The sequence below is a fragment of the Pristis pectinata genome, chromosome 2, assembly GCF_009764475.1.
Source record: "Pristis pectinata isolate sPriPec2 chromosome 2, sPriPec2.1.pri, whole genome shotgun sequence".
Classification (NCBI taxonomy): Eukaryota; Metazoa; Chordata; class Chondrichthyes; order Rhinopristiformes; family Pristidae; genus Pristis; species Pristis pectinata.
In genome coordinates this window covers 41,403,939-41,429,318 of record NC_067406.1, presented here as the reverse complement: position 1 = coordinate 41,429,318, position 25,380 = coordinate 41,403,939, and the positions used below count along the sequence as shown (strand labels likewise).

General features: G+C 39.0%; 1 protein-coding gene across 1 annotated transcript in view; it reads left to right on the top strand.

Annotated features, from left to right (window-relative positions):
- LOC127580693 (probable E3 ubiquitin-protein ligase HERC1) overlaps nucleotides 1-25,380 on the top strand; it is a 216,980-nt gene that overhangs the window by 47,854 nt on the left and 143,746 nt on the right. The window contains 11 exon segments of the mRNA XM_052034452.1: nucleotides 489-654; nucleotides 2,773-2,898; nucleotides 4,604-4,813; nucleotides 4,893-5,045; nucleotides 5,202-5,334; nucleotides 7,470-7,661; nucleotides 9,665-9,789; nucleotides 9,791-9,834; nucleotides 11,380-11,513; nucleotides 13,349-13,460; nucleotides 15,474-15,600. Coding sequence (XP_051890412.1) covers nucleotides 489-654; nucleotides 2,773-2,898; nucleotides 4,604-4,813; nucleotides 4,893-5,045; nucleotides 5,202-5,334; nucleotides 7,470-7,661; nucleotides 9,665-9,789; nucleotides 9,791-9,834; nucleotides 11,380-11,513; nucleotides 13,349-13,460; nucleotides 15,474-15,600 — 1,522 coding nt within the window.

Sequence of the window (25,380 nt, the reverse complement as noted above, 5' to 3'; positions counted from 1 at the left end):
CTCCATTAAAATAAATGTGCTTATTCCTGCACTGGCACAGAAACAACACGCCTCTCATGTGAGTGGAGAGGAGTGGCTTTGAGGGACAAGTCTGAATAAAAGCTTTTATATTTTTAATTGTTTCTTTAATGTTGTTAAGTGTTTTTGTTTGTGTTTATGTTCTAAACATTTAGTTATTTGCCCTTTAATAATTTTTGAATGTTTTTGAAATGGAAACATTCAAGTCTTTAAGAACTTGGACTACTGGGAAAACCTGCGGGGGTTGTGGTTTTGACAGCTTTTTGAAAGATTTTTTATGTCTTCTCGTGGTCAGGACTTTAGCCCATCCATGTAATGGTATTACCTTGTACAAAACCCTGTTAGGCAAAGATTCTAGCCTGCATTATTGAAAGTAGGATGATAGTTGATGGCACACTAAAATTCTTTCAAAATCTTTGATTCAGAACCATGTAGATCGCACTAATAGGTTTGTATTTTATTTTTAACAGGGAGCACCATCACTTTGTGTTTCTTTGTTTGAAGTTGCTTTCTACTCATCTTTCCCTGGCTCAAGCTGGAGGAACTGGTGCTACTGTCCTTGGCCAACAGGGTAGACCACTAAGGAATTTGCTTTTTCGGTTAATAGACTCTGATGTCCCAAATTCCATTGAAGAGGTAAATGGAAAAGTTTGACTGTGTTTATCTGTCTATGATGTTCTTTTATTATTATTATCTGTCCCTATGAGTACAATATCAATTGGTTAATTTACTGGACTAGCTGTCTGAGTTCTGGGTTTCTGATCCAGAAACATGAATCCCACCATGGCAACTTGCAAATTTAAATTCCAGTAATTACATAAATCTTTAAAAATAAATCAGTAAGCACAAAATTATTGAATTGTTGTGGAAAAAAATCCATCTGATTTACTGATGTCCTTCAAGGAAGGAGGTCTGCTGTCCTTACTTCACTGTATGTGTCACCAGACCCACCAAAGTGATTGACTCTAAACTGCCTCAGTTAGGGACAATTAGGGACAGACAATAAGTGCCAGCATTGCCAGTGATGTCCAATGAATAACTGGAATAACATAAGGTGTTACGGAAATTGCCATGCTTTATACCATGATCGAATAAAAGATTGATTTTGGTATAGGAAGGTTGCTTTGTATTTTAAAGCTTGAGTATGGAGATGAGTTCTTTAGCTTAATGCACTCTCTGAAGAAGATTTCATGGTCTCTTTTCTTACTGCCATTGAACATTTCAACCATTGAACAGTTCAGCATTGACGGCAAGGTTCCAAGTAAAAATCAGATGGCTTGCCTGGGACTTTTTCTTAAAATAAGGTCAAGTTATATTCCAGTTGACGGTGCAGGTATAAGGATCAGCATGTAGACAAAAGACTTGGAGTAGACTACTTGGGCCTCAAGCCTGTTCCAGCATTTAATAAATGTGTAACTGATCCAATTGCAACCTCAACTCCTTCTACCTCTGTCTTAAAAATATTCACCATTCTGTGAAGAAGAGTTCCAAAGTCTCTCAAACCTACTGTGGGAAACAAATTCACACAATCTGTTATAAATGGGCAACTCTTATTTTTAAACAGTGATCCTGATTTCTAAATTCTCCCACAAGAAGAAATATCCTCTCCATATTCTCTACTAAAGACTCTTCGGGACCTTGTATGTTTCAATCAACCCCCCCCCCCCCCCCCCTTCACTCTTCTAAGTTCCAGTGAATACAAGCTTAGCCTGTCTTACCTATCCTCATGAGACAACCTGCCCATTCCAGTTATTAGTGTGGTAAATCTTGAACTGCTTCCAATGCATTTATATCCTTCCTTGAGTGTAGGGACCAATACAGTACACAGTACTCCAGATATGGTCCCATCAATGCTCTGTCAAACTGAAACATAACTGCCTTATTCAATTGTCCTAGACCTGCCCACTAGCCTGTGACAAGTCATGCATTAAGTATCTGATCCCTCTCAGAGCTCAGCAAGGAAGTATACAGAAATGTCAGTTTTAGAGAACACCTCAATTCAGTCTGCATGGGTGACTCTGAACTTTCCAGTTACCACTTTAATTTTCTATCCCACTACAGTTTTGACTTCTCTGTTCTAACTCGCACTTCCAAGAAGCACCTTGTAAGCTTGAGAAGTAACATTTCATTTTCCAAGTTGTGGATATTACTGCCTTCAGGACATAGACATAACTGTGAATTCAGATAACCAGCCTTTCCATGTTATGTCAGAGTTGTCCAATTGTGATGAAGGGTCAACAACTGTTGCTCTCTCTCAACAGATTCTGTCTGGTCTTCTGAGTATTTACAGCATTTTGTTTTTATTCCAGATTTACAACATCTGCAGGTTTTTTTTGTTTTCCAGTAGGGGAGTACAAATTAATTACAAAGTGTTTAGGATTCCGAGAATAGAAATATTGGACCTCTCTTTGAATTTGAGATAATTCTAGAATTAAGGTTTGGTGGCTGAACATTAGAAAAGGAAATATTGCAAGTGTGGAATGAACAACAGATAGATGCACTGTAAAGTAGACGGTGGGAATTGGATGGGTACTGAGGGGTAGGTGATTGTGAGTTTAGGAGATATGGAGGCATGGATTATTCTGTTCATGATCCTATACCTAATTTTATGGAAAAATGAACATGACTATTTTACATTAAATTGTGTTTATGAAAGTGATCTAACAATTCATTAGTTTATTTTCTGCTACAAATAGTCTATTTTCAGATTGTAGCTCATGGTTATTGACTAAAAGCTGTACTTGTGTCACACAGGCAGTCAATGAAACACTTTCAGTTGGTGCATCTTTACTGTTGCCTCCACTCAGGGAACGTACTGAGCTTTTACACAATCTTCTACCTCAAGGTCCAGAAAGATGGGAAAGTTTATCAAAAGGACAAGTAAGCATTGCTGTCATTAGATGCTAATGATATATATGACATTACTAGTACTAATATTGACAAAATATGCATACACTGCTATTTTATATTCTGTTTGGTTTGATAACTTTTTGTTATCTTGTATAATCCATGAATGGGTGTAGTAGATTACAGAGGACATTGGTTCAGCTAAAATTATAACACTGTGGCTGTGTGGGAGGGAAGGGTTATATAGATATTAGAGCAGGATAAAATGTCGGCACAACATCGCGGGCCAAAGGGCCTTTACTGTGCTGTAATGTTCTATGTTCTAATCCATAAAACAATTTTAATTCCTTCCTCATCTATTTACACTTGCATTCTATGACATTTTCTTCAGTGTTATGCATATGTTTAACAGTTAGATGATTGAATAATGCACATGAATTATTCAAGTTGCAGCTGTAATAGGTTTGACACCATAAAGAAAAGAAAGTTGCTTCCCTCTGGTCAGTGGCTCTGTAGAAAACTGCCAGCAGTGTGTGAGTGAAGCTGTCACTGACTTCTGTGCATATACGTTAAAATGCAGAAATTAGGGATGAGGTGGAGTTGAATGACAACATGAAACAAACATGCCAGTTTATTGTCAACCCCAGTGACTGGATTTAGTAGCAAGACCACATTCTTTTGAATAGGGTCATTAACCTTGATTTCAAAATTGGTAGTATTATTGTCAAAGGGACGGTGAAAAACTTTGTTTTGCATGCCCTCCATACAGATCATTTCCTCACATCAGTGCATTGAGGTAGTAGAAGGGAAAAACAATAACAGAATGAAGAATAAAATATTACAGTTACAGAGAAAGTGCAGCACAGGTTAATTTTTAAACTGGCTCAAGTTATTGGGTACATTTAAAACAGTCAAAAAGGTCTTTGACAGCTTTCTGCTGTTGAAGGCCATCAGGGAATTCTGGTTTGAGGCACAAGATCTGGTGCCTAAGCACCACTGGAAGAGCCATAACCTGCAAGTCTGTGCTGGGAAGTTGTTTTAACACAAATTTCAATTTTAGCAAGCATGATGTGCTAAATGACCTTTTCCTCGTTTCTTTAAAAACTCTGGTGCCATGGGAGCGAATCTTTTAGAATTCATTAGCTCAGAGGGTGCATTTCAACTGAAGGTTAAATTTGCCCTTAAATGACACTCACCAGCTGAAGGCCAGGATCCTTGGAGTATTTTTTTCATGTTTCTGTCCCCACTCTTTGCCCCACCTCCCCAAAACCAGTTGGAATGGTGTATAATTAGCAATATTGAAATGAAGTAAGCACAGATCAAAACTATGTGAATAATGTCTTAATCTCTTTGGATTAGTACCTGGTGGGCCTTGGCTGGGTTATCTTGTTTTTCTTTTGTTAAGTGGGATAAGAACAATGTTCTTAGCATCTGTACTATAATTAAATTCCATTGTTTGTTTTTATTCATAGCTTTGTACATTATTTCAAATTATTGGTCTATTGTTTATTTTCTGGCCCAAAACTTTAACCAATTGTTGTTAAACGATTAATATTGATGGGGAAAATTGTAATTTCTTCAGATACCTATACCGTCATGCAATATTCAGATATCTCTATGAATTATACCATCATAGTCATGGAGCAATATTTTCAAATTGTGAAAATTCGAAAAGCATAATCTGTGAAATTATGCATTCGCCAGATTTTAACTAACTATTATTTTTTTTCTTAAATAGAAAATGCAGTTGGATATCATTCTGACCAGCCTACAGGATCAATCCCACATCGCATCTCTATTAGGTTACAGCTCACCTGTTGACATAACAGAAGGGTTCTCGCAGAAGTGCGTTTCGGATCAGGACTCAACCAATGCTGGAAATATCGACCACTTTCATTTAGCAGAGATCCTTTTAAAAACTCTATTAAGGAACATCAGTTTCTACACTGTAAGAATTTAATTTTAAACAAGAAGTTAATATTTTCTCTCATTGTTATCTCAGTTTTCTTAATTGTCTGTCTCCAAAGGAGCGTGCTTTTGGAGAGCTGGAAAAGAACAGTGATAAGCAACAAAGTAATACAACAAATACAGAAAGTAGACCACCTTCACATGTCCATCAACTGCTGTCTGCATTACATAAACACCTGCTGGCTCACTGTTACTCAAATTCTACTGCTAAGGTAATGTCCATAATAAGCCTAACTTGGCTTCAGCAGAAATTTGTAGGCTGACAGTTAACTAGCTTAAGGAAGAAAGAAATAATTATTTTTGTAATTCTTGTTAGTTATTGTTACCAAGCATTTTACAAATCAGTTTATCACTTTTTTTAATTATAGGATCAGTTAAGCGTAGATTTGCTGCATAAACACTTGCACTTGTTGCTGCTGTATGCGTCTGATACTTACAGACGATCTGCTATTCTTCTGAAAGAAAGCTTAGTGGATAGAAGTGTTACAGAGAAATTACACGGTAAGAATTCTGCTTTATGTTGTACAGTTAGCACCAAAAATTACAGCTCTTGTTCATCCTAAAATAAGCAGTTCATTGGCCTCGAGCACCAATTGTGTATTTTTTGCTGTCTACATTTTTCTCTCAACTGAACCAGAAAGCGTGCAACCTCTGCATTCTGTTTGACCCTAGGTTGAATGTATCAATACCACCTGCTTCCGTGTCTGTAATACACCAATGGCATCACCCTTCACATGATACATTAAACCAAGGATCCATATGCTTGCTTAGCTGGTTTGAGTGCTTTTTAAATGGAACTGTTGGAGGAAGAATACATCTTGTAAACATTAGGTCATGCCAGTGATAGTTTCTGGTTTGACTATTGTCCATCGGGAAACTTTGATTCATTTTGGAATAACTAATATATGCCTGGTGTCAGCTTCTTAGCTAATGATGTCATGGATCAATCGCAGTACACAGCTACAGGAAAGATGCCAATAAGCTGGAAAGAGTGTAGAGGAAATTTACAAGGATGTTGCCAGGACTCGAGGGACTGAGTTCTGGAGAGAGGTTGAGCAGATTGCGACTCTTTTCATTGGAGCATAGGAGAATGAGGGGTGATCTTGGTATTGGTATTGGTTTATTATTGTCACTTGTACCGAGGTACAGTGAAAAACTTGTCTTACAAACCGATCGTACAGGTCAGTTCATTACACAGTGCAGTTACATTGAGTTAGTACAGAGTGCATTGAGGTAGTACAGGTAAAAACAATATAATAGTGCAGAGTAAAGTGTCACAGCAACAGAGAAAGTGCAGTGCAATGTGCAAGGTCACAACAAGGTAGATCATGAAATCATAGTCCTTATAGAGATGTATAAAATCACAAGGGGCATAGATAGCATCAATGCGCATAGTCTTTTTCCCAGAGTTGTGGAATCAAGAACTAGAGGGCATAGGTTTAAGATGAGAGGGGAGAGATTTAATTGGAACCTGAGGGGCAACTTTTTCACCCAGAGGGTGGTCAGTATATGGAGTGAGCTGCCAGAGGAAGTTGTTGAGGCAGGTATATTAACAACATTGAAAAGGTACTTGGACAGGTATGTGGATAGGAAAGGTTTATGGATATGAGCCAAATGAGGGCAGATGGGACTACCTTAGATGGGAATCTTGGTCGTCATGGACCACTTGGGCTGAATGGCTTGTTTTTATGCAGTATGACTCTGTCACGGCTGGTGGATGTTGGATCTGTCGTGGGAAACCTACAAATTTTGTTAATTCTCCAAAAAAAATCCGAGAGAATCACTTCAGGTTCAAGAATGAGACAATAATTCAAAGGCTCTTAACTGTCACATCATAACAACCAGCAATCACTGGCTCATTGGTCTTCCTGTGACTTGTGATTGCACTAGTTCATTGCATTGGAAAATGCCCAGATAAACTAGAGCACAAAATTGCTGTTTCCTCATTCCCAATGTTCTTACCTGACCTCCATGACAGCCTTTTCTGCCATTCTTCTAAAAGGATGTGAAAGTGAAAGTTTTTTAAAGCACTGAATTGTTTCCCAGTGGTCAGTAGTGACATGGCAGCTCTAAGTTCTGAACTGGGGTCTTGACTGAACTACCAAAGCCCTGTTATAGCAAGTGAACTGGTGTGCTAAATGCCATGGCATTACTTTTCATGTATTTTCAACTAACTTCTGAATCTATGGGAAAATGGAAGTGGACATCACACCAAAAGATGATGAACAAATTCAAGACATCCTAATTCTCCTTGTTTCCAGAGCAGTTTCTTATCTTGCCAATATATGTATGGAAGTATTAACTCTATATTTACATTGTTCTTAATGAAAGCAAGCTGTGGAAGTAATTTCCAAGTTATCCAAGAAATTAACCTTTTGCAGAAAGCACATGTATTCGGTGTTTAGTTGTAACAATGGTTTACGTGATGAGAAATATAGCATAGTTTGACTGTAGTAAGTTATTTTACCACTGCTTAAATATTCAATTTAATATTTTGCATCACTGACTATTTTGAATTAATGGTGTATGCTGGTCTAATTTAATGAAATAAAAAGTAATCAATTATATGAGAGTTAAAAGACAGCATTCTTTTTGGTGAGTATTTTGTTCTCATTTAAATCATTTCTTTCTTTTAGGGATTCTTTTTAACTCTGCAGCTGGAAGTATTTTGTGTCAGGTGATCTATTCTCTTCTGCTGCTACCTGCTAGTATTGTACGACCTATGCTTGGCGGTCTTCTAGATCTTCTTCAACCTCTGGATTGTCTAAACAGGCTTTTACCAGCTGCACTGTTATTGGAGGAACAAGAACTTGAATGGGTGATCCATGGTTAGTGTGGTTATTTCATTTGTCAACCTACTGAAGTGTTTTTTGTTCAGGAAGTTGCACACTGAGCTTGCTATTTTTGCTCTATTATTATAATCTTTTTTTAATTCATTTGGGCTGGAAGAAGTACCTTACTGCAAGAAGGAAATCATTATCATTCAGAGTAATGGAAGTAGGTGCCTTTGCACTCTTAGATTTAATCTTGAGTAGTTTAGGGGCCATAGTCCTCATTGTGTGATGGTTGTTCTGGGAGGGGAGCTTAGTGGCAGAATATGGCCCAGCAGAATGACAACAGAAATCTTCAGTGCTTCAGCTTTGACAAATTGAGATTATAGTTTGTGATAATTGGAACAGGGAACACCAAACCCAATCATCAAGCTTGAGGGGGTGTGTAGAAACAATGTGCAAGGAGAATAATATTCATATACTCTTAGAAGATAGATTAGGTAATCTTCATATAACAGTCTGTCTGCAAAAACAAACCAGTTCAATTGATGCACTGTTCTCTAAATGATGACAGAATGTCACTTGTGTTTGGCAACAGGACAAATCTAAGCTTGCACTGTATGAGTTTTTGTTGTGAAACTATTTGGACAATATATGTTTTATGACTAATGTTATTATGGAGCAGAAAGTTCTCGTGTACTTGGGAATCAGACAAAGTATGTGGATCTGAACTAAAATTAAGAACTATGATAAGTAATGGTTGCATTGACTTGCTCAGCCCATAAAGCATCTGAGGCACTGTCAAAAGCTAGAATGGGGAGGTTCCCATTACTGCAGGATCATTGGCTGCATATGATCTTACGGGGCAGAACTGTCATCCCACATCATCCTATTGGAGGCAATTAATAAGGTGACCCAAAACCAACATGGATCAGTTTGAAGGACGTTATTAACGTTTCCAATACAAGATGAGATTGTTAGTCACAAATCCATGAGACCATTTATTTTTAACCCTTTCAGTTGGGATAGAGGCACTAAGCCAAAATGTAGCTTTTTGCAAATTCCAAGCAGAGTGAATTATTTCTTAACTGTTGTATCAGGTTGCAATATTTATCAAATAATCAACCTATACTGTTTGTCAATGAAGAATTGTTTTTTTGTTTTACAAGTAACATTTTTATTGTAAAGTTTACTGTGTTATTTACTGAAATGCTGCTGTGAATTACCAGAGAGTCTGACAGTATGTCATTTATTTTGCCTGCATATTTAAAAACATCTATCCTTGGATTTGCCTTTGCGTATTAATGTTTTTAAAACCTTGTGTGGCAAGTTGACAGAACTACAAACTGTTCATTGCACAGCCAGGAAAGTGGGGTATCTGCATGTAAGTGAATCAGGCTTGTCTCCTTGACTAGTCAGATAGCAAGTTGGCGAAACAATGCAAGGACTAAGAAGGAACTGTAAGTTAGAATGTGTGAATCAAGGTGAAAAAGTGCAATAGAAAGGGAAAGGCTACATGAGAGAGGAAAATGAGTTTAAAAAGTCAACTATTTTTAACATCTCCAATCATAATTAAAACTTGAAGGAATGAAAATTCACACTTGGAATAATTAATGTTCATTGTCAAAGAGGTTGGCTGGGAATAATGAATGCATATATATCACATATTTAAAAGGGTATTTGCCTGGGAATGGAAAAGGCTTAATGTTCTTCAGGAAATTTTGTTCTGCAGCCACTTCAGGTTTCAATGTTCAAGCGAAAATTATATCACTTTTTACAAATCTTGAAGGAAAATGCACATCTGGCCAGCGATTTCTGGATTTAACTTGGCATCTGATCTCCCCTGAAGTTTCTGTAGCAGTTGTATATGGGTAACATCAAGAAATGTTCGCTTCACTGTTACATGCACAGAAAATTATGGCAGTTGAATGTTGAATTGTTTATCACTTGCTGTAACTAAAGGTATGCATATTATGATTCAGTAAAGATAAAGTCTGCATAACTTTTATTCCTTAGAACCTGGTAACAATTTTGAAAAATCCATTCCTGCGGATGTGAAGTCTTGATTTGGTTGATTGATATGGAACGCACCATTTCCTTCACTATTGGGCAATGTCTTGGAGAAATGCTGCAAGGTCCTCTTTGTTCACCAGAAGAACTAAATTCAGCATACTGGCTGCAAAGCCAAACTCCTCAGCAATGGCCTTGAAATTGACGGCGAAACAGCTCAGTAAGCCAATATTTTTATCCTCATTTGTCACTTTAAAAGAAAGGTTTGCACCAAGATTCTAACTGAATGTTTAATACGCTACTCTGAATCCTATATAATATCCTTTGCACTTTCACTTTTATGTAATCTTCATAAATGTTCTGGTTATCATGGGATTTTGTTTTCCTTAATTATCACATTATTCCCAGATCAGCTCTTGCACCAGAGCCAATGTTTGTGTCTTTTTCCATAGATAATATCACCAAACGAGCAGGCAACTTTCCATTAAACTTAATTTTTTGAATAAATATTGATTTATGAACAATAAGGATATATCATACTAAATGTCCAAGCTCCAACATCTTAATCATTTGTGCTTACCTGACCATTACACTCCTCACTATTATTATCTTGTTTCGTTTAATCTGTGGAATGACCACCTTCTGGGATGTAGACTTGTGGAACCTTTCTACCCTTCCTGTTCTGCAGAATTGATTTGCTCTTGAGATCCTCACCTCTGCTTGGGCAAAATGGCTATTTAAGGTTAATGCAGATGTGTTATTTAAGATTTTCATGGATCCAATTGTTGCCAATTCGATGTAACACACGATAAGCCACACCGGACTTTTCCTAATAACTGTACTTTTTTAATCACAAATAGTACAAACAACTCAAAGATTCATTCTGTACTTTCAGACGAAACTCATTAACTCTTTTGTAATGTGGTTCTTAACTTCAGTAACACAACTTCCAAAAGCATTTAGATATTACCCACTCTAGATGAACCTAGCTGGGTTTAGACCTGGGGAGTTCTGGGTGAACCTGACTTAGGGTCATCTTCAGCATTTTGTCCCCAGAGTCATTGCTGCTGGTTATCTAGTAAGGCACATTTTGATATATTTCTTTGCATTGCCTTCCAGACATTGCTTAGTTCTTTATAGCCAGTTATATGGCTAGAAGTCCAGTCCTTATCCATATGAATACATGTTTCTTTAACTTCGTCAAATGCCCACCAATGCCATTAGGCTCAACCATTGGTTCTTTAATTTAAGAAGTGCCTGCTTGTGCTTTTACAGTTCATCAGACTGTCTCTTTCATAAGAAGTCAGTTCCCAGAACATCCGTATCAGCTTGTTTTGTGCTCAGGGTCAGCTCACACAGCTTTGTCAGCGCAACTCTGCTTCCTCACATTGATACTGACCAGGTGTTGATCACATGACCTCCCTTCACTGTGCTCTTTATTTTGTGGTATCATATTCCCTCCCCCACCCCTGTCCCTGTCCCCCCACCCCCCCAAGTCCGCCTCCCCACATACACAGTGTAGTCAAAACTTGGCTTGCCTCTTGAATCTGGAATATAAGCCTCTGACCCTATTTCGAGGACCGTGGATATTTTCATTTTAAAATTATTTTACCTTCTGTTTCTTATATGTGCAAGTCTTCTATGTTGCATCTTTGATTTTGAAATGTGATATTGCAAGATGTCAAACAAATACTTTTTTTTACCAGTTTATTACATGAGTCCAAATTTTTCAGTAGATAAAAATTTATTAAGATACTTCTCAAAGATCTTTGTATTTCCTTCCCAAAGACTCTTACATTAATAGTCTCACCACAAAGGCCTTGGCTCGCTCTGTGGAAAGGAAGTCATTTGAGTTTCGGGTTTCTGAAGACACTGCAGTACTAATAGACATTGCACTTGGTACCACAATAGAGCCAGGATTCAAAATCTGGAGCAGAATGCAGCTCTACGGCCATCAGCAACGGTACCTTTCACCCATTATGTAATTTAATGCTGTTTTCTCCTCTAATTTTTCTGCATGGTTATTTTGTTGTTATTCATTACAAATCAAGTATTTGGTTAAGATTAATTGTATACTGGCTTGATTTAATTACAGAGTAATTTAATATTAATTTCTTAAAAATGAATTTTTTTGGGGGAACTCTGTTATAGTCATACAATTAAAAGTACCTCAGTCCTATGCTACTAGATGGAAAGAGAAATGTTGTCAATGGCAGATTGAGTTAAATTGTGTAAGTGTGGACTTAAATTAGACTTTCCTTAGGAATCGGGGAGCAACTGTACAGTTTTTTCCTTCAGGAGTGAGTCAGATTTGATGTGTTCATGTTTATTTCAAGCCGTTGATATTTGATGCTCATTTTGGTTATGTTCCTACTTTGTCATTTTGAGTTTGTAAAAAAAAATGAATGACTATCTTCCCTATTCCCAACATCATGTTTCCTTCTATCACAACTGATTGGCTTGAATATTATAACCATCTTGAATTACATAGAAATTACAACATGGAAAAATCTGATTAGCCATAGAGTCCACATTGTATTCTCCTCTGAATGAGTGGTAGTTTTAACTCTAGGTGTTCACTCTACATCCATGGCTCTTTATTCCTTATTGCTTCTAAATAGATAACAGTGGTACTGTGAGGTGTTGATCAGGTTTTCAGCTTCAGTTCATTAACCCATGGGCATTCCGTGACCTGCTAGACAACCGTGTAGCAAATATGTTCGCCCTTACTCAAACTCCAATAAACTTAATGACTGTTAGGCTATTTTCGCTTTACCTATATCAAATCATTGTTAACAAATCATTGCGTAAGGGGGAGAGTGAGAAGCTCCTCATTTGAACAACAATATTTACTTGAAAATTTGTATTCCTCACTGCATGTCAAAGTGTGTCTTGTCTTGAGCTGTAACTGACCTTTCGGATCCTCGACAGTGTCTGCTGCCTTTACTCCTATAAGAAACTAACCTCCATAGCTTATTCACTTACCAATTTAATTAACTGAAGGATCACCAAGTAATTTTATCTTTCCTGCACTGTATATCTCTGTCATCTAATAGCATCTTTGAGAACACAATATCCTGAACCAAATTCACATTACTCCTTGCTGTTCTGTATTGAGTTCCATTCCACCCTTTTCTTTTCCTTAAATCATTCCTTGTCTCTAGTCCTTTAATCCCATTATCCCTTCCTTTACATGCCCAATTCCTGGCCACCACCCAGCCTCAACAGGTCACTTGCTTTCACCGAGCCGTCCTTTGTAATTAGCTGTGGGTTTGGCCATGGGTGTCCCTTACTTTGAAATTTCTTCACCAAATTCCACTATCTCTCTTCAGATTCTCCTTAAAACCCTCCTCTTCAAACAAGCTTTTAGTACAGCTTCTGAAAGTACACTTTATGGTAAGGAGCAAACCAGCAGCCATGACTTCAAATTCTCCCAAAGCAGGTGGTTATTAATAAATGCAGTATTTTGTAGGTTGACCCCAGAAATTCATTGTGAAATCTATATGGTTATAAAGATTAAACTTGTCCACTAATAACATTCAAGGAACAGAATCTAAAACTCCCCAATCTGGACAATACAATATTGCAGAATAGAATTTATTTTAGGCTTTTAATGACTCTTGGGCAATGAGAAATCTTATTCATATCTAAACAGAGCTATTAATAGTAGCTTTATTAGTAGTGGAGTACTTTTTTCCGGAACAATTATGTAAGTATTCTTCCTTTTGTTTCAGAGTGGGAGAACAGTGCAAATGGAGATTATTTGCTGGACGTTGTCTCACGATTTGTCCTTGCAGTATTACTTAAACACACAGGATTATTGCAAGAAGCCTGCAAAGATGACTGGTAATTTAATTAAAAACTATGCAAAATCTAGACACGTTCTTACAAGAGTGAAAAGAAATGTATTGGGCCACCTTGCATTGGTAAATGTATGTGTTTTTCATGTTATTACATCGTTACAGTTTGTTCTTGTTTATGCAGGTTAAATAGAGCCAATTTTCCAACACACTTTTTATACTCCTTTCTTTTGTCTTTTGATTTTAGAAACTGATATGTGCCAGAGCTGGTTAGTTATTGAACATTAAAAGATTATGTTATCCAGAAGAATTCAAAGTAATTAATGGACTAAGTGGAAATAGTGGAAAGCTTTGATTTTGTGGGGGCCTAAATAGACAAATGGGGGAGAATGCACTAAAGAAATTAGAAGTTAATATTAGGAGGAACATCAGCATTCAAAGTAAAGAGAGAACGTAGAATTAAGATGTAGAATTAAGAATGAAACTGAAAAGAAAGCTGAAGACTGTTGCTACAGCAGAGAACAAAAAAGAAATTAGGAGCAAATTAGAGTTTTAGAAGAATAGTTTAGCAGTAACAAAATGGAATATAAAAGACTTCTATTTAACATAAATATTAAAAGGGTAATCAAAGGAAAGATGGGGGTCAAAAGGTATTAAATTGAGCACTCTGCATCTGCCCTTGACAAATCTTTAGAAGGAGGATGCTGTCAATGTAAAGAGATGAGTAGTAGAAAAATTAGAATTAAAAAAAAACTAGAGATGCTTAAATTTTGGCAAAGTTCGAAAGCAGAAATGTAACCCAGACCAGCAGAGTTCATTTTGGACTGCTGAAGGGGAAGTAAAAGTGAAGATAGACTCCAGATTTTCCAGTGTCTCATAAACTATTTCAAGAATAGGAATGGTACCAGAGGACTGCAAGTGTTATAGCCAATAAAGATAACATCATTGGTGGAAAAGACAGTAATAAAGGACAGAATTAATTGTTGCCGGCTGTTTAGATTTGTGAAGGAAAATTGTAGTTAGTTCTTTTATGCTGTAGTTATAGTACTACAAAACAGACTCATTAGTCCATGGGATAAAAGAGTCAGTGGCACCATAACTAAAATTGGAGCTAGTGAAGAACAGTAGTTTGAGACTAAAGGAAATATATAATAATGTGTACCAGGGATAATTTCATTGTTTGCCAACCCCAAATATTGTAGGCAGTGAGAATAATGGTAAACGTCAAGAGACAGACTAGTGTAATGGGTAGAAACATAGTAACTTTAATATTTAGTACAGAGCATTGAAGTGATGCATTGTAAAAGAATGGTGAGATGTAATATTAACCAATTGATACAATTTCATTGGGAAATAGGAACAAAGACCGGGGATATATGCAAACAATTCTTTGAAGGTAACATACTGAGATAAGAAAACTATTAGAAGTATATGCAAATAACAGGAGTGTGGAGCACAAAAACAACACAATGCTGGTATCCAGTGGTCAGTACAGTGGCCTTCCAGCTTCATTGACCCAGGTTTGGTACAAACTGGGTGAAGCTTTTCCTTCTCCTTGTGACCATTTAGGTTAACTCCAGATGCTCTGGTTTTCTTCCACATCCCAAGCATACATGGGTTGGTGGGTTAATTGGCCATTGTAAATTGCCTTGAGTGTATAGGTAGAATTGGTAGAGTTGATGGGAATGAGGGGGAAATAAAATAGGATTAGTGTAAATGGGAGCTTGTTGGTCAGCACAGACTCGGCGGGTCATAGGGTCTTTTTCTGTGATGTATTATAACATGAGCTTATTATTTGGTGTTAGAAATTTTGAGTTTGAACATTTTAAATGACACTAAGAACTGTCAGTCATGCAGAATCATAACCCCCTATACGTCTGATTTTAGAAAGCAGTGATGAGGGACAAAAAGGCAGAAGTCCGAGAGTATTTGAAAACACATTTTAATCAGTGCTGGTGTCAGAAACATGGTACAGGCACACATTTTTTAATAATCATTGTTCTTAAGACTCCCAAAACTTGGAAGACATTATTTGCCAGATGTTCCACATATTTTACAGTTGCCAGTCCAGTGAAAGACTTGTGGAAATATATCAATGTGTCTACAGGGTTAGAAGTGCACTCCTGGCTCAAAAGAATGTTGCCTATGATACTGCAAATATCCAGCTGCCTAGTTGGTCTAGACAGGTAAGAGATTAAATAATTGTACATGATGTATCATGTAGCTCTAAGAGATGTACTGTATCTCCTATGGAAATGTAGGGACCATTAATTCTATCTCTTTTGACAGCACCTTCAGTCATTCCTTCAAATTATTTCCACCATGCTGAGTTTTCTGTCTGCTTCCATTTGTTAAATGCATTGAGACCTTTTTGCATAAATATTTGTTGCTTTGTAGCAGTGGTTTTTGTTCCAATTATTCCAATTATTTTAGTATTATAATTTATTTATTGCTGGACTGTGGATGTTGTTGGCAAGGATGGCATTACCTCAAGGACAGTTTCTATTCCACTGTGATAAGACTATTGAATGGTTCCCTTATACGATGAGATGGACTCTTGACCTCACAATCTACCTTGTTGTGACCTTGTACCTTACTGTCTACCTGCACTGCACTTCCTCTGTAGCTGTGACACTTTACTCTGTTCTGTTATTGTTTTTGCCTGTACTACCTCAATGCACTCTGTACTAACTCAATGTAACTGCACTGTGTAATGGATTGACCTGTAAGATTGGTATGCAAGACAAGTTTTTCACTGTACCTTGGTACGAGTGACAATAAACCAATACCAATATTTATTGACTGTACTGAAGGATCTCTGAAGCTGAGTGATTTGCCAGGCCAATTCAGAGTGCAGTTAGGAGTTAACCCCATTTGAGAGTCTGCAGTCATATACGTATAGGCTAGGCAGCTAAGGTTGGGAGATTTCCTTTCCTAATGGATGTGTCTTTAATTTTGGATAGAAATATTAAAATATTAATAGTTCCACTTGTAATGTAAAATGCACTCTTCAGAATCTATTAGGTTTTTTAGAATTTTCATTATTTGAAGTTAAATCAATAAGCCTTTAATTTCACAATTCTGATTTAAATACTTCAATTCAAGTCTCACAGTCATTTGACATCCAAGAGTTAAAGGTTCAGTGGTACCCAGCTGTTTTTTTAATGAAGCAAATGGGCATGTTAGCTCAGCTAGTAAAACTGGTGCACGTAAAGATAAATTCCAACATCAACAGTAGGACAATAGTAAATCAAAAACATGTTTTGTGTCCCTCATGACCTTATTTTCATTGGAGATACTGCGAATGCAGTGGAAATAGCAAGACTTGTGAAGGATCAATGATGCCTACAAGGCAAAATCTGTTTACACCTTGCATTGCAAAATGTATGTTTTCTTCATGTTATTACATTGTTACAATTTGTTGTTGTTTATGCAGGTTAAATAGAGCCAATTTTCCAGCCACACTTATATACCCCTTCCTTTGTCATTTTGATTTTAGAAATTAATAATGTTGTGCCAGAGCTAGTTAGTTATTGAACATTAAAAGGTTATGTTATCTGGAATGATAGAAGAATTCAAAGTAATTAATGTCTAAGTGGAGATAGTAAAAAGCTTTGACTTCACGGGAGCCTAAGTAGACAAATGGGGAGAGTGCACTGAAGATATCGGATAAAGTTTAATATTAGGAAGAACATGGGCATTCAAAGTAAAGGGGAGATGAAAATATTAGTGTAACAACTAAAATAAGGATGTTGCCAGCATTGGTTTTGCTGATAATATTGAAAGAATCTGAAAAAATGATAAAAATATGAAATGTTGTGTTGGAGAAGATGCCCAAAATCAGCAAAGAGAAGCAACTATTTGCTCCTGAGCAACTACAGTTATTTGTTCCCTTTAGACCATGATACTTGATCAGAACCTAAAATATATTGGAACACCTGAAACAGGCACAATGCATGTTAACTGAAACACTCCAAAGAAAGGCAGGGATGGGCACTTACTGGATACAAAGTGTTCACAAAAGATAGGGAAGGGGAAATGAGAGGCAGTGTAGCTATACAAATTAAATTAGTGTTGGGGTAAGAAGATATCCTTGAGGCTAAAGGACAGAATCCATTTTCATCGTGCCTTTTCTTTTGGCTGCTTAACTCTATCTCACTATTGGATGTATACTTCAGATCAACTAGTAACAGTAAAACTCCGATAATGTGCCACAATCGGAACTTTGGTGTTGCTAGTCTGACAGATTTTACAGGACTGTTAAAAGGTTACTTCTATGAATTCCTCAACACACTTTGAATTCACTTTTTAGAAGTTACACAGTATTAAAATAAATTTTCCAGTGAACCCAGTAAGTTTTAAAGATGAATAGGAACTGGGCTCCAGTGAATTTCAAGGCTGCAAGGGGAATTGGAGCCCCAGAGAGTTTTAAGAGAACATGGGAAATAACCTGTGAGCCAGACGCCAAACTGTTGAAGAGAAACAAAGGACTAGCAGATGCTGGAATCTAGTTGAAAAAACACAATGATGCTGGAGAAACTCAGCAGGCCAGGCAGCATCCGTGGAGAAAAGCAGGAGGTCAACGTTTTGGGTCAGGACCCTTCTTCAGGACTGAAGATAGGAAAAGGGGAAGCCTAATATATAGGAGGGAAAAGCAGAGCAGTGATAGGTGGACAAAAGAGGGGAAGCAGGGTGGGCACAAGATGGTGATAGGTAGATACAGGTAAGAGATAGGGATAGGCAGGTGCGGGGGAGGAGGGAAGAGCAGATCCACTGGAGGATGGTCAAAGGTAAGGAGAGAAAGGAAAAAAGGGGTAGAAAAAAGAGAGGCTAGGAAAGGGAAGAAGAGAAGAACCATGGTTGGTGGTGGGGGGGTTAATTAAAGTGGGAGAATTCAATGTTCGTGCCGTTAGGCTGCAAGGTTCCAAGACGGAAAATGAGGTGCTGTTCCTCCAGTTTGCGCTTGGAATTCTCCTGGCAATGGAGGAGGCCAAGGACTGACATATCGGTGATAGTGTGGGAGGGGAAGCTGAAGTGACTGGCAATGGGGAGATGCAGATCGCAGTTACGGATAGAGCACAGATGTTCTGCGAAATGGTCACCTAATCTGCCTTTGGTCTCACTAATGTAGAGAAGGCTACACTTGGAGCACCGATTGCAGTAGATGATATTAAGGGAAGTGCAGGTGAATCTCTGCCTCACCTGAAAGGGCTGTTTTGGTCCCTGGATGGAGGTGGTGTAGGGGTTGCATCTATGGCAGGGGCAGTGGAAAGCTGGGTGGAGCAGGGATTTGTGGGTGGGTGGGGGGGGGGGGTGAAGGAGTGAACTAGGGAGTCATGGAGAGAGTGGTCCCTGCAAAAGGCAGAAAGGGGTGGGGAGAGGAAGATATGCTTGGTTGTGGGGTCCCGTTGGAGATGGCAGAAGTGGCAGAGAATGATGTGTTGAGAATGATAGGCTGATAGGATGAAATGTGAGGACAAGGGGACCCTATCCCTCTGTTGGGTCTGGAAAGAGTGGGGGTGAGAGCAGAGGTGTGGGAAATAGCAGAGGTGCGGGAAATGGCAGAGATACGGGTGCAAGCTCTCTCGATCACAGTTGGGGGGAAGCCTCAGTTAGAAAAGATGTTGGACATCTCAGATGTCCTGGAGTGGAAAGCCTCATCATTGGAGCAGATGTGGCAGAGGCCGAGAAGTTGAGAAAAGGGATCGCGTCCTTGCAAGAAACAGTGTGGGAGGAGCTGTAATCGAGATAGCTGTGGGTTTGTAGAAGATGTCGGTGGATAAGGAATCTCCTGAGATGGAGATGGAAAGATCAAGGAAGGAGAGAGAGGTCTCAGAGATAGTCCAAGTGAATTGGAGAGCAGGGTGAAAATTTGTGGCAAGATTTATGAAACTGGAGAGTTCCGCATGGGTACAAGAGGTGGCACCAATGCAGTCGTCGATATAGCAGAGAAAGAATTGAGGAATGGGGCCAGAGTAGACTTCAATGCAGCCAATGAAGAGCCAGGCATAGCTGGGGGCCATGCGAGTGCCCATAGCTACGCCTTTGGTCTATAAAAAGTGAGAGGAATTGAAAATGAATTTGTTTAGGGTGAGGACGAGTTTAGCCAGGCAGAGGAGAGTGTTAGTGGATGGGGACAAGTTCTATATCTGGACAAGAAAGAAGAGGGGGGCGGTGAGACCGTCATAATGGGGAATGGAGGTATATAGGGACTGTATGGCCATGGTGAAGATGAGGTTGTGCGTGCCAGAGAACTTAAAGCTATGGAAGAGTTGAAGAGTGTGTGATGTGTCACAGACGTAGGTGGGAAGGGTGGGAAGCCAAACTGTTGGTATTTCTGAATAATCAGATAGCAGACTATCAGAGCTTTCCTGTAGTGAGAGGGAGAAAGAAACGGATTTGTCGGCAATTTCAAAATACACAAGACCTGCAGGGTAGCGATGAGAGCATGAAAGAAAACAGATTATTGGGAAATAATTGGGGGAACAGGATAGTCTCTTCCTATGATATGAGAAATATGAGAATAATATGATATTGGGAGATATTAGTTACCGAACTTTGGGCTAATGTAAAAAGACAGAGGAGCAATCTCTCTGAAATGTGTTGATGAGAGCTTCCTTGATCAAGTGTTTTCTACCAATCAGGAAGGAACTATTAGAGTTATAGAATCATACAGCATGGAAACAGGTCCTTCAGCCCAACTGGTCCATACTGACTGAGATTCCCAGCTAAGTTAGCCCCATTTGGCCCACATCCCTCTAAATCTTTTCTATCCATGTACTTGTCTGGGTGTCTTTTAAATGTTGTTAATGTACCTGCCTCAACCACTTCCTCTGGCAGCTCATTCCACATACGGACCACCCTCTGGGCATAAAAGTTGCCCCTCAGTTTCCTATTAAATCTCTCCTCTCTCACACTAAACCTATTGATTCCCCAACCTTGGGAAAAAGACTGTGTGCATTCACCATATTTATGCCCCTCATGATTTTATACACCTCTACAATATCACCCTTTATTCTCCTATGCTCCAATAAATAAAGTCCCAGCCTGCTCAACCTCTCCCCTTAACTCAGTCCCTCTAGTCCCGGCAACATCCTCATAAACTATTCTTGGATTTAGGAAATGAGGCAGGTTGAATGTTGCTGGCTCCTTTAAGCCAGCTGTCCTGAGAAATGGTCACTAACATCTGTGGGGCAGACATAAATTCACTTTCCAGATGGAAGGAACTGTGGGACTTACCTAATCTAGAGAACAAATATCTTGTCACTAACCCCACTACTCAAGTCTCTGGCTTCAACCTCCCTCATAGATGGTGAATAAGCCTCAACAGAATCTTCACAGGTCATGGACTACTTGGCTGCCTGTTCAATAAATAGACTCAAAGCACAACCCTGGCCACGAGTACCAAAACATGGAACACAACACATCAATCTGCTCATTAAGTTTTGCTGGGGGGCACCGTATTTCTACACTTGCATCTCAGAGGGTCAGTGACTGGACTGAGAGACTGAACATCCTTAATGTGAGGCTTTTTTTAGGTCACACAAATCAAGAATGAACCAAGTGCTGAGAGAGAACACTTGGGGAATAAAATTCATTATCTCATAAGCTTTAGATTAGAAATGAAGAAGCAACCTGAAGTAGAGTTTCTTAAATGGAAGTAGGTTAATTTGAAAAGGTAAGAAAAGATACAAAGGACAAAGTGGAACCAAAGATTGGTAGATAAAATTTAATAAAACAATAGGTGGTCTTTAAAAAGGGGATATTTCAGATAAGGATATATTTTTACTAGGGGAAGAAAGTTAGGAAGTGAAAGATGGTTGGCACATGAGAGAACATGTGGTTAAACAAAATAAAATAGGGCATAGGTATAATGTGAGTGAAACCCAATTAATGTGGTAAGCAGGGAGGGGAGATGAAATGAAAAATAAGAGAAGCAAAGAAAGAATGAGAAGAGAATGATGGATAGCATAAAAGGAATGTAAATTGTAAATAGGTAGTAAATGAGGGGTGGTGCCTATTGGGGGCAAAGAAGTTGAATATGTATAGACACAAGGGCAAAGTAGAATGCTTATGAGTACTTAGTAGCATCCTCTTTCTTTATAAAGATGAATACAAACATCTCAGGAGAAGCAGTGGGGTGTTAGAAATATTGATGTGAAAATTGATGAATTATTATCAGAAAGGTTTGCTATGATTAAGATAAATAAGCTATATGGTCTGGATAGTATGCAACCCAGGTAGGTTAATTAAATGGGGATGGAGATTGTCATAATCATTCAGTCCTTCCTCAATATGGGGAGTGTCAGAGGAATGGAAACTGGAAAACATGACATCATGGCAACAATGAAAGTGGAAGCAGGCCACTCAGCCCTTTGCAACTCTTCTGTTACTGTGTAAGATCATGGTTGATCTTTTACCTATGCACTGCTTTCCTGTGTTGCTCCCAAATATTTTAATTCTCTTACTATTGATCGCTGTTTTGAACATACTCAATGACTAAGTTTCCACAGCCGCCTTGGGTGGAGAATTCCAAAGATTAACTGTCCTCTGGGTAAAGGAATTAATTCTGCCCTCTGCCCTGAATGGTCAACCCCTCATTCTGAGAATGTAACCTCAGCTTAGGGAAAGTTATCCCCTATTGAGCCCTTTTTTTAATGTACGTTTTAGTGAGATCATCTCCCGTTTTTCCCAAATTTTAAAGAGCATAGTTTGCATAATATCTCCTCTGACAAGTATGTTCTTGTGTAGGGAAGACCAGACCTGGTTACAATATGCCGGGTATGACCTCAGCAGGGCTATATATAATTTCAGGAAGACATCTTTACTCATGCACACAATCCTCTTGCAAAAAAAGTGAATTATTGGTCGTCTTGTTGCTTGCTGCCTTACATTGAAAGGCCTGGACAGAGTGGATGTGGAGAGGATGTTTCCAGTAGTGGGAGAGCCTAGGACCAGAGGGCACAGCCTCAGAGAACAGAGATGAGGAGGAATTTCTTTAGCCAGAGGGTGATTAAACCTGTGGAATTTGTTGCCACAGACAACTGTAGAGGCCAAGTCACTGGGTATATTTAAAGTGGAGGTTGATAGGTTCTTGATTAGTAAGGGGGTCAAAGGTTACGAGGAGAAGGCAGGAGAATGGGTTTGAGAGGGAAAGATAAATCAGCCATGGTCAAATGGCGGAGCAGACTCGATGGGCCGAACTGCCTAATTCTGCTCCTATGTCTTGTGGTCTTGGGTTAATTTTTTAGTGTTTTAGTGATCCATATAGAAGGATGGCCAGATCCCTCTGTACACCAACACCTTTCATTTTAAAACATGCTCCGCTTTATTTTTTTTACTACTTCTACCAAAGTGGTGACTTCATATTGTTCCTGATTATATGCTATCTGTCATGTCCTTGCTAATTAACATTCTGTCTCCCCCCACCACCCTCCCAACCCCCTCCTACTGCATTTATGGGAGAGTCTGTGGCTCCTACATTGGCCTTGTCAATCACTTAGAACCCATAAAACTGATGTGGATTCTCAATGTCATTGACAGTCTGAAAAGAAGATATGCATTTGAAACTCTTCTGCATTGTCCTTGTAACTCACCCTGCCTCCCAACTTTGTAGCATCGGTAAACTTGGAACCCCATTTGAATCATTGATATAGATTGTGGACAGCTGAGCACCCAGCATTGATCCCTGTGACACTAATCAAGTCACAGCCACCCCCAGTTTGAAAATGTCCTGTTTATCCCTACTTTGTTTTCTCCATCCTCAGTCCACACCTGCATGTTATTGTCAATCCCATGTGCTCAATAATTTTATTTTTCTAGCAACTTACTGAAGGATGTCTGAAAGTCCAAATACACCACATCCATTGAATTGCCTTTATTCTACAAATTACTGTATATCTTTGTTCAGAAAGGATTGTGAGGGCACCTGGTAGCTGCAGGCTGTCAGATTAACATTGGTGGTGAAAAGCTTTTAGAAGATATCATTAGGGAAATGTTAATAGGTGTTTGGAGAAGGTCGAGTTAAAAAAGATATCCAGCACAGATTTATTAAAGGCATGGTAGTGTAGCAGTTAGCGTATCACTATTGCAGCGCAATTCCAGCCGCTGGCTGTAAGGAGTTTGATTTTTCTCATTGGAGTTTGGGTTTCCTCTGGGTGCTCCAGTTTCCTCCCACATTCCAAAGACATACGAGTTAGGAAGTTGTGGGCACGCTATGTTGGCGCCAGAAGCGTGGCGACACTTGCAGGCTGTCCCCAGAACACTCTACGCAAAAGATGCATTTCACTCTGTGTTTCGATGTACATGTGACTAATAAATCTTATCTTTGTGGCGACTCACCGTTTAGTCGGGCGAACTGGCTCGGCAGTCGGGTCGCGCGGCGTCCGAGCGATGAGGCCCAAGATGGCGGCGGGCCTCATCTTTCCCAAGCGACGGGGAGAACCCGTGCGCGGGAAAGTCTTGATGACGTAGTACTTACGTCATTGCCAGTTGCTTTGGGCGGGAACAGTCTCCCTTAAAGGGCCCGCGCAAGGCGGGAAAATAAACCACTTCTGTTCGACAATCCTCCGACTAGCGTCTTGTTTTATTTTGCGGTAGCAACCGCTACATCTTATAAATTATGTTTAACTAACCCGATTGAAATCTTTCATGAGGTTTATGAAATGAATGTTCCCTAGATAGATATTCAGTAGGCATTTGATGAAGTCCTGCATAAAGGACTGGTTTAAAGAATTGAGGCCCATGGAATAAAAGATTCAGTGGCAAAATGGATTTAAAAAATTGACAAGGAAGGAAAGCAGAAAGTGACAATAAACAGTTGTTTTTCAGATGGGTCTTAGCCAATGGTGTTCCCCATGGGTTAGTGCCACTCCTTTTTTATTACATAAGTGACTTTGTCATGTTATTCTTACACCCATATCCAAATCTGCAGAACATGAGGTTGTGATAAACAGTGAGGAAAGTGGTAATAAACTGCTAGAAAACAAAGATAGGCAGAACAATGACCAGACGTGGAATTTAATGCAGATAAGTGAGAAGTGATGTATTTTGGCTGAAAGAGGGGAAAAAGACAATCTAGACTAGCAGGCACAGATCTAAAGAGTCAGTAGGAGCAGAGGAATATGGGTGTACATGTATGTAAATATTTGAAGGTGGCATGTTCCATGATTGCTTAGTAAAGCGCAAAGGGTCCTGAACTTCATAAATAGAGGTGCAGAGTACAAAAGTGGATAAATTAAATTGAAGCTTTATAAAACACTTGTTAGGCCAAGATGGGAGTTCTGAGTATTTCAAGTCACTGCAGTTTGGCCAGTGAAACTCCAAGGGAAGGTGCAGAAGAGACTTACTAGAATAGTTCCGGGGTAAGAAATGTCTGCTGTAGGGCTAGACTGAAAGTGGAGAGGAAATTTGATGGAGATATGTAAGAAAATAATGTTTTTGGAAGAAAAGCATTTAATCTGATCATGGTTATGATCCAGGACTCGCTGGCTGTAAAGGAGATGGAAACCTAGTCAGGGCTTTCAAAAGGGAATTGATTTGGTATACAATGAAAATAATTTGCAGGGCTATGAGTAAGGAGTCAGGCAATGGGACTAATCAAATTGTTCAGCAAAGAGCTTGTGAGGGGCGGGTCATATCTTACAAACCAATTGAGTTTTTTAAGAAGGAGACAAAGATGATGAAGGCAAGGCACTGGATGTCACCTACATAGACTTTAGTATGGCATTTGACATGGTCCCTCATGGTAAGCTGATCCAGAAGATTAAGACACATGGCATTTACGGTGACTTGGTAGATTGGATTCAAAATTGGCTTGGCCATTAAAGACAGGGTAGTGGTGGAACAGTGTTTGCCTGAATGGAGGTCTGTGACCAGTGGTGTTCCACACGGATCACAGCTGGGGTGTCTGTTGTTTGTGATATATAAAAATGATATGGACAAAAATGTGAATGGTTGATTAGTAA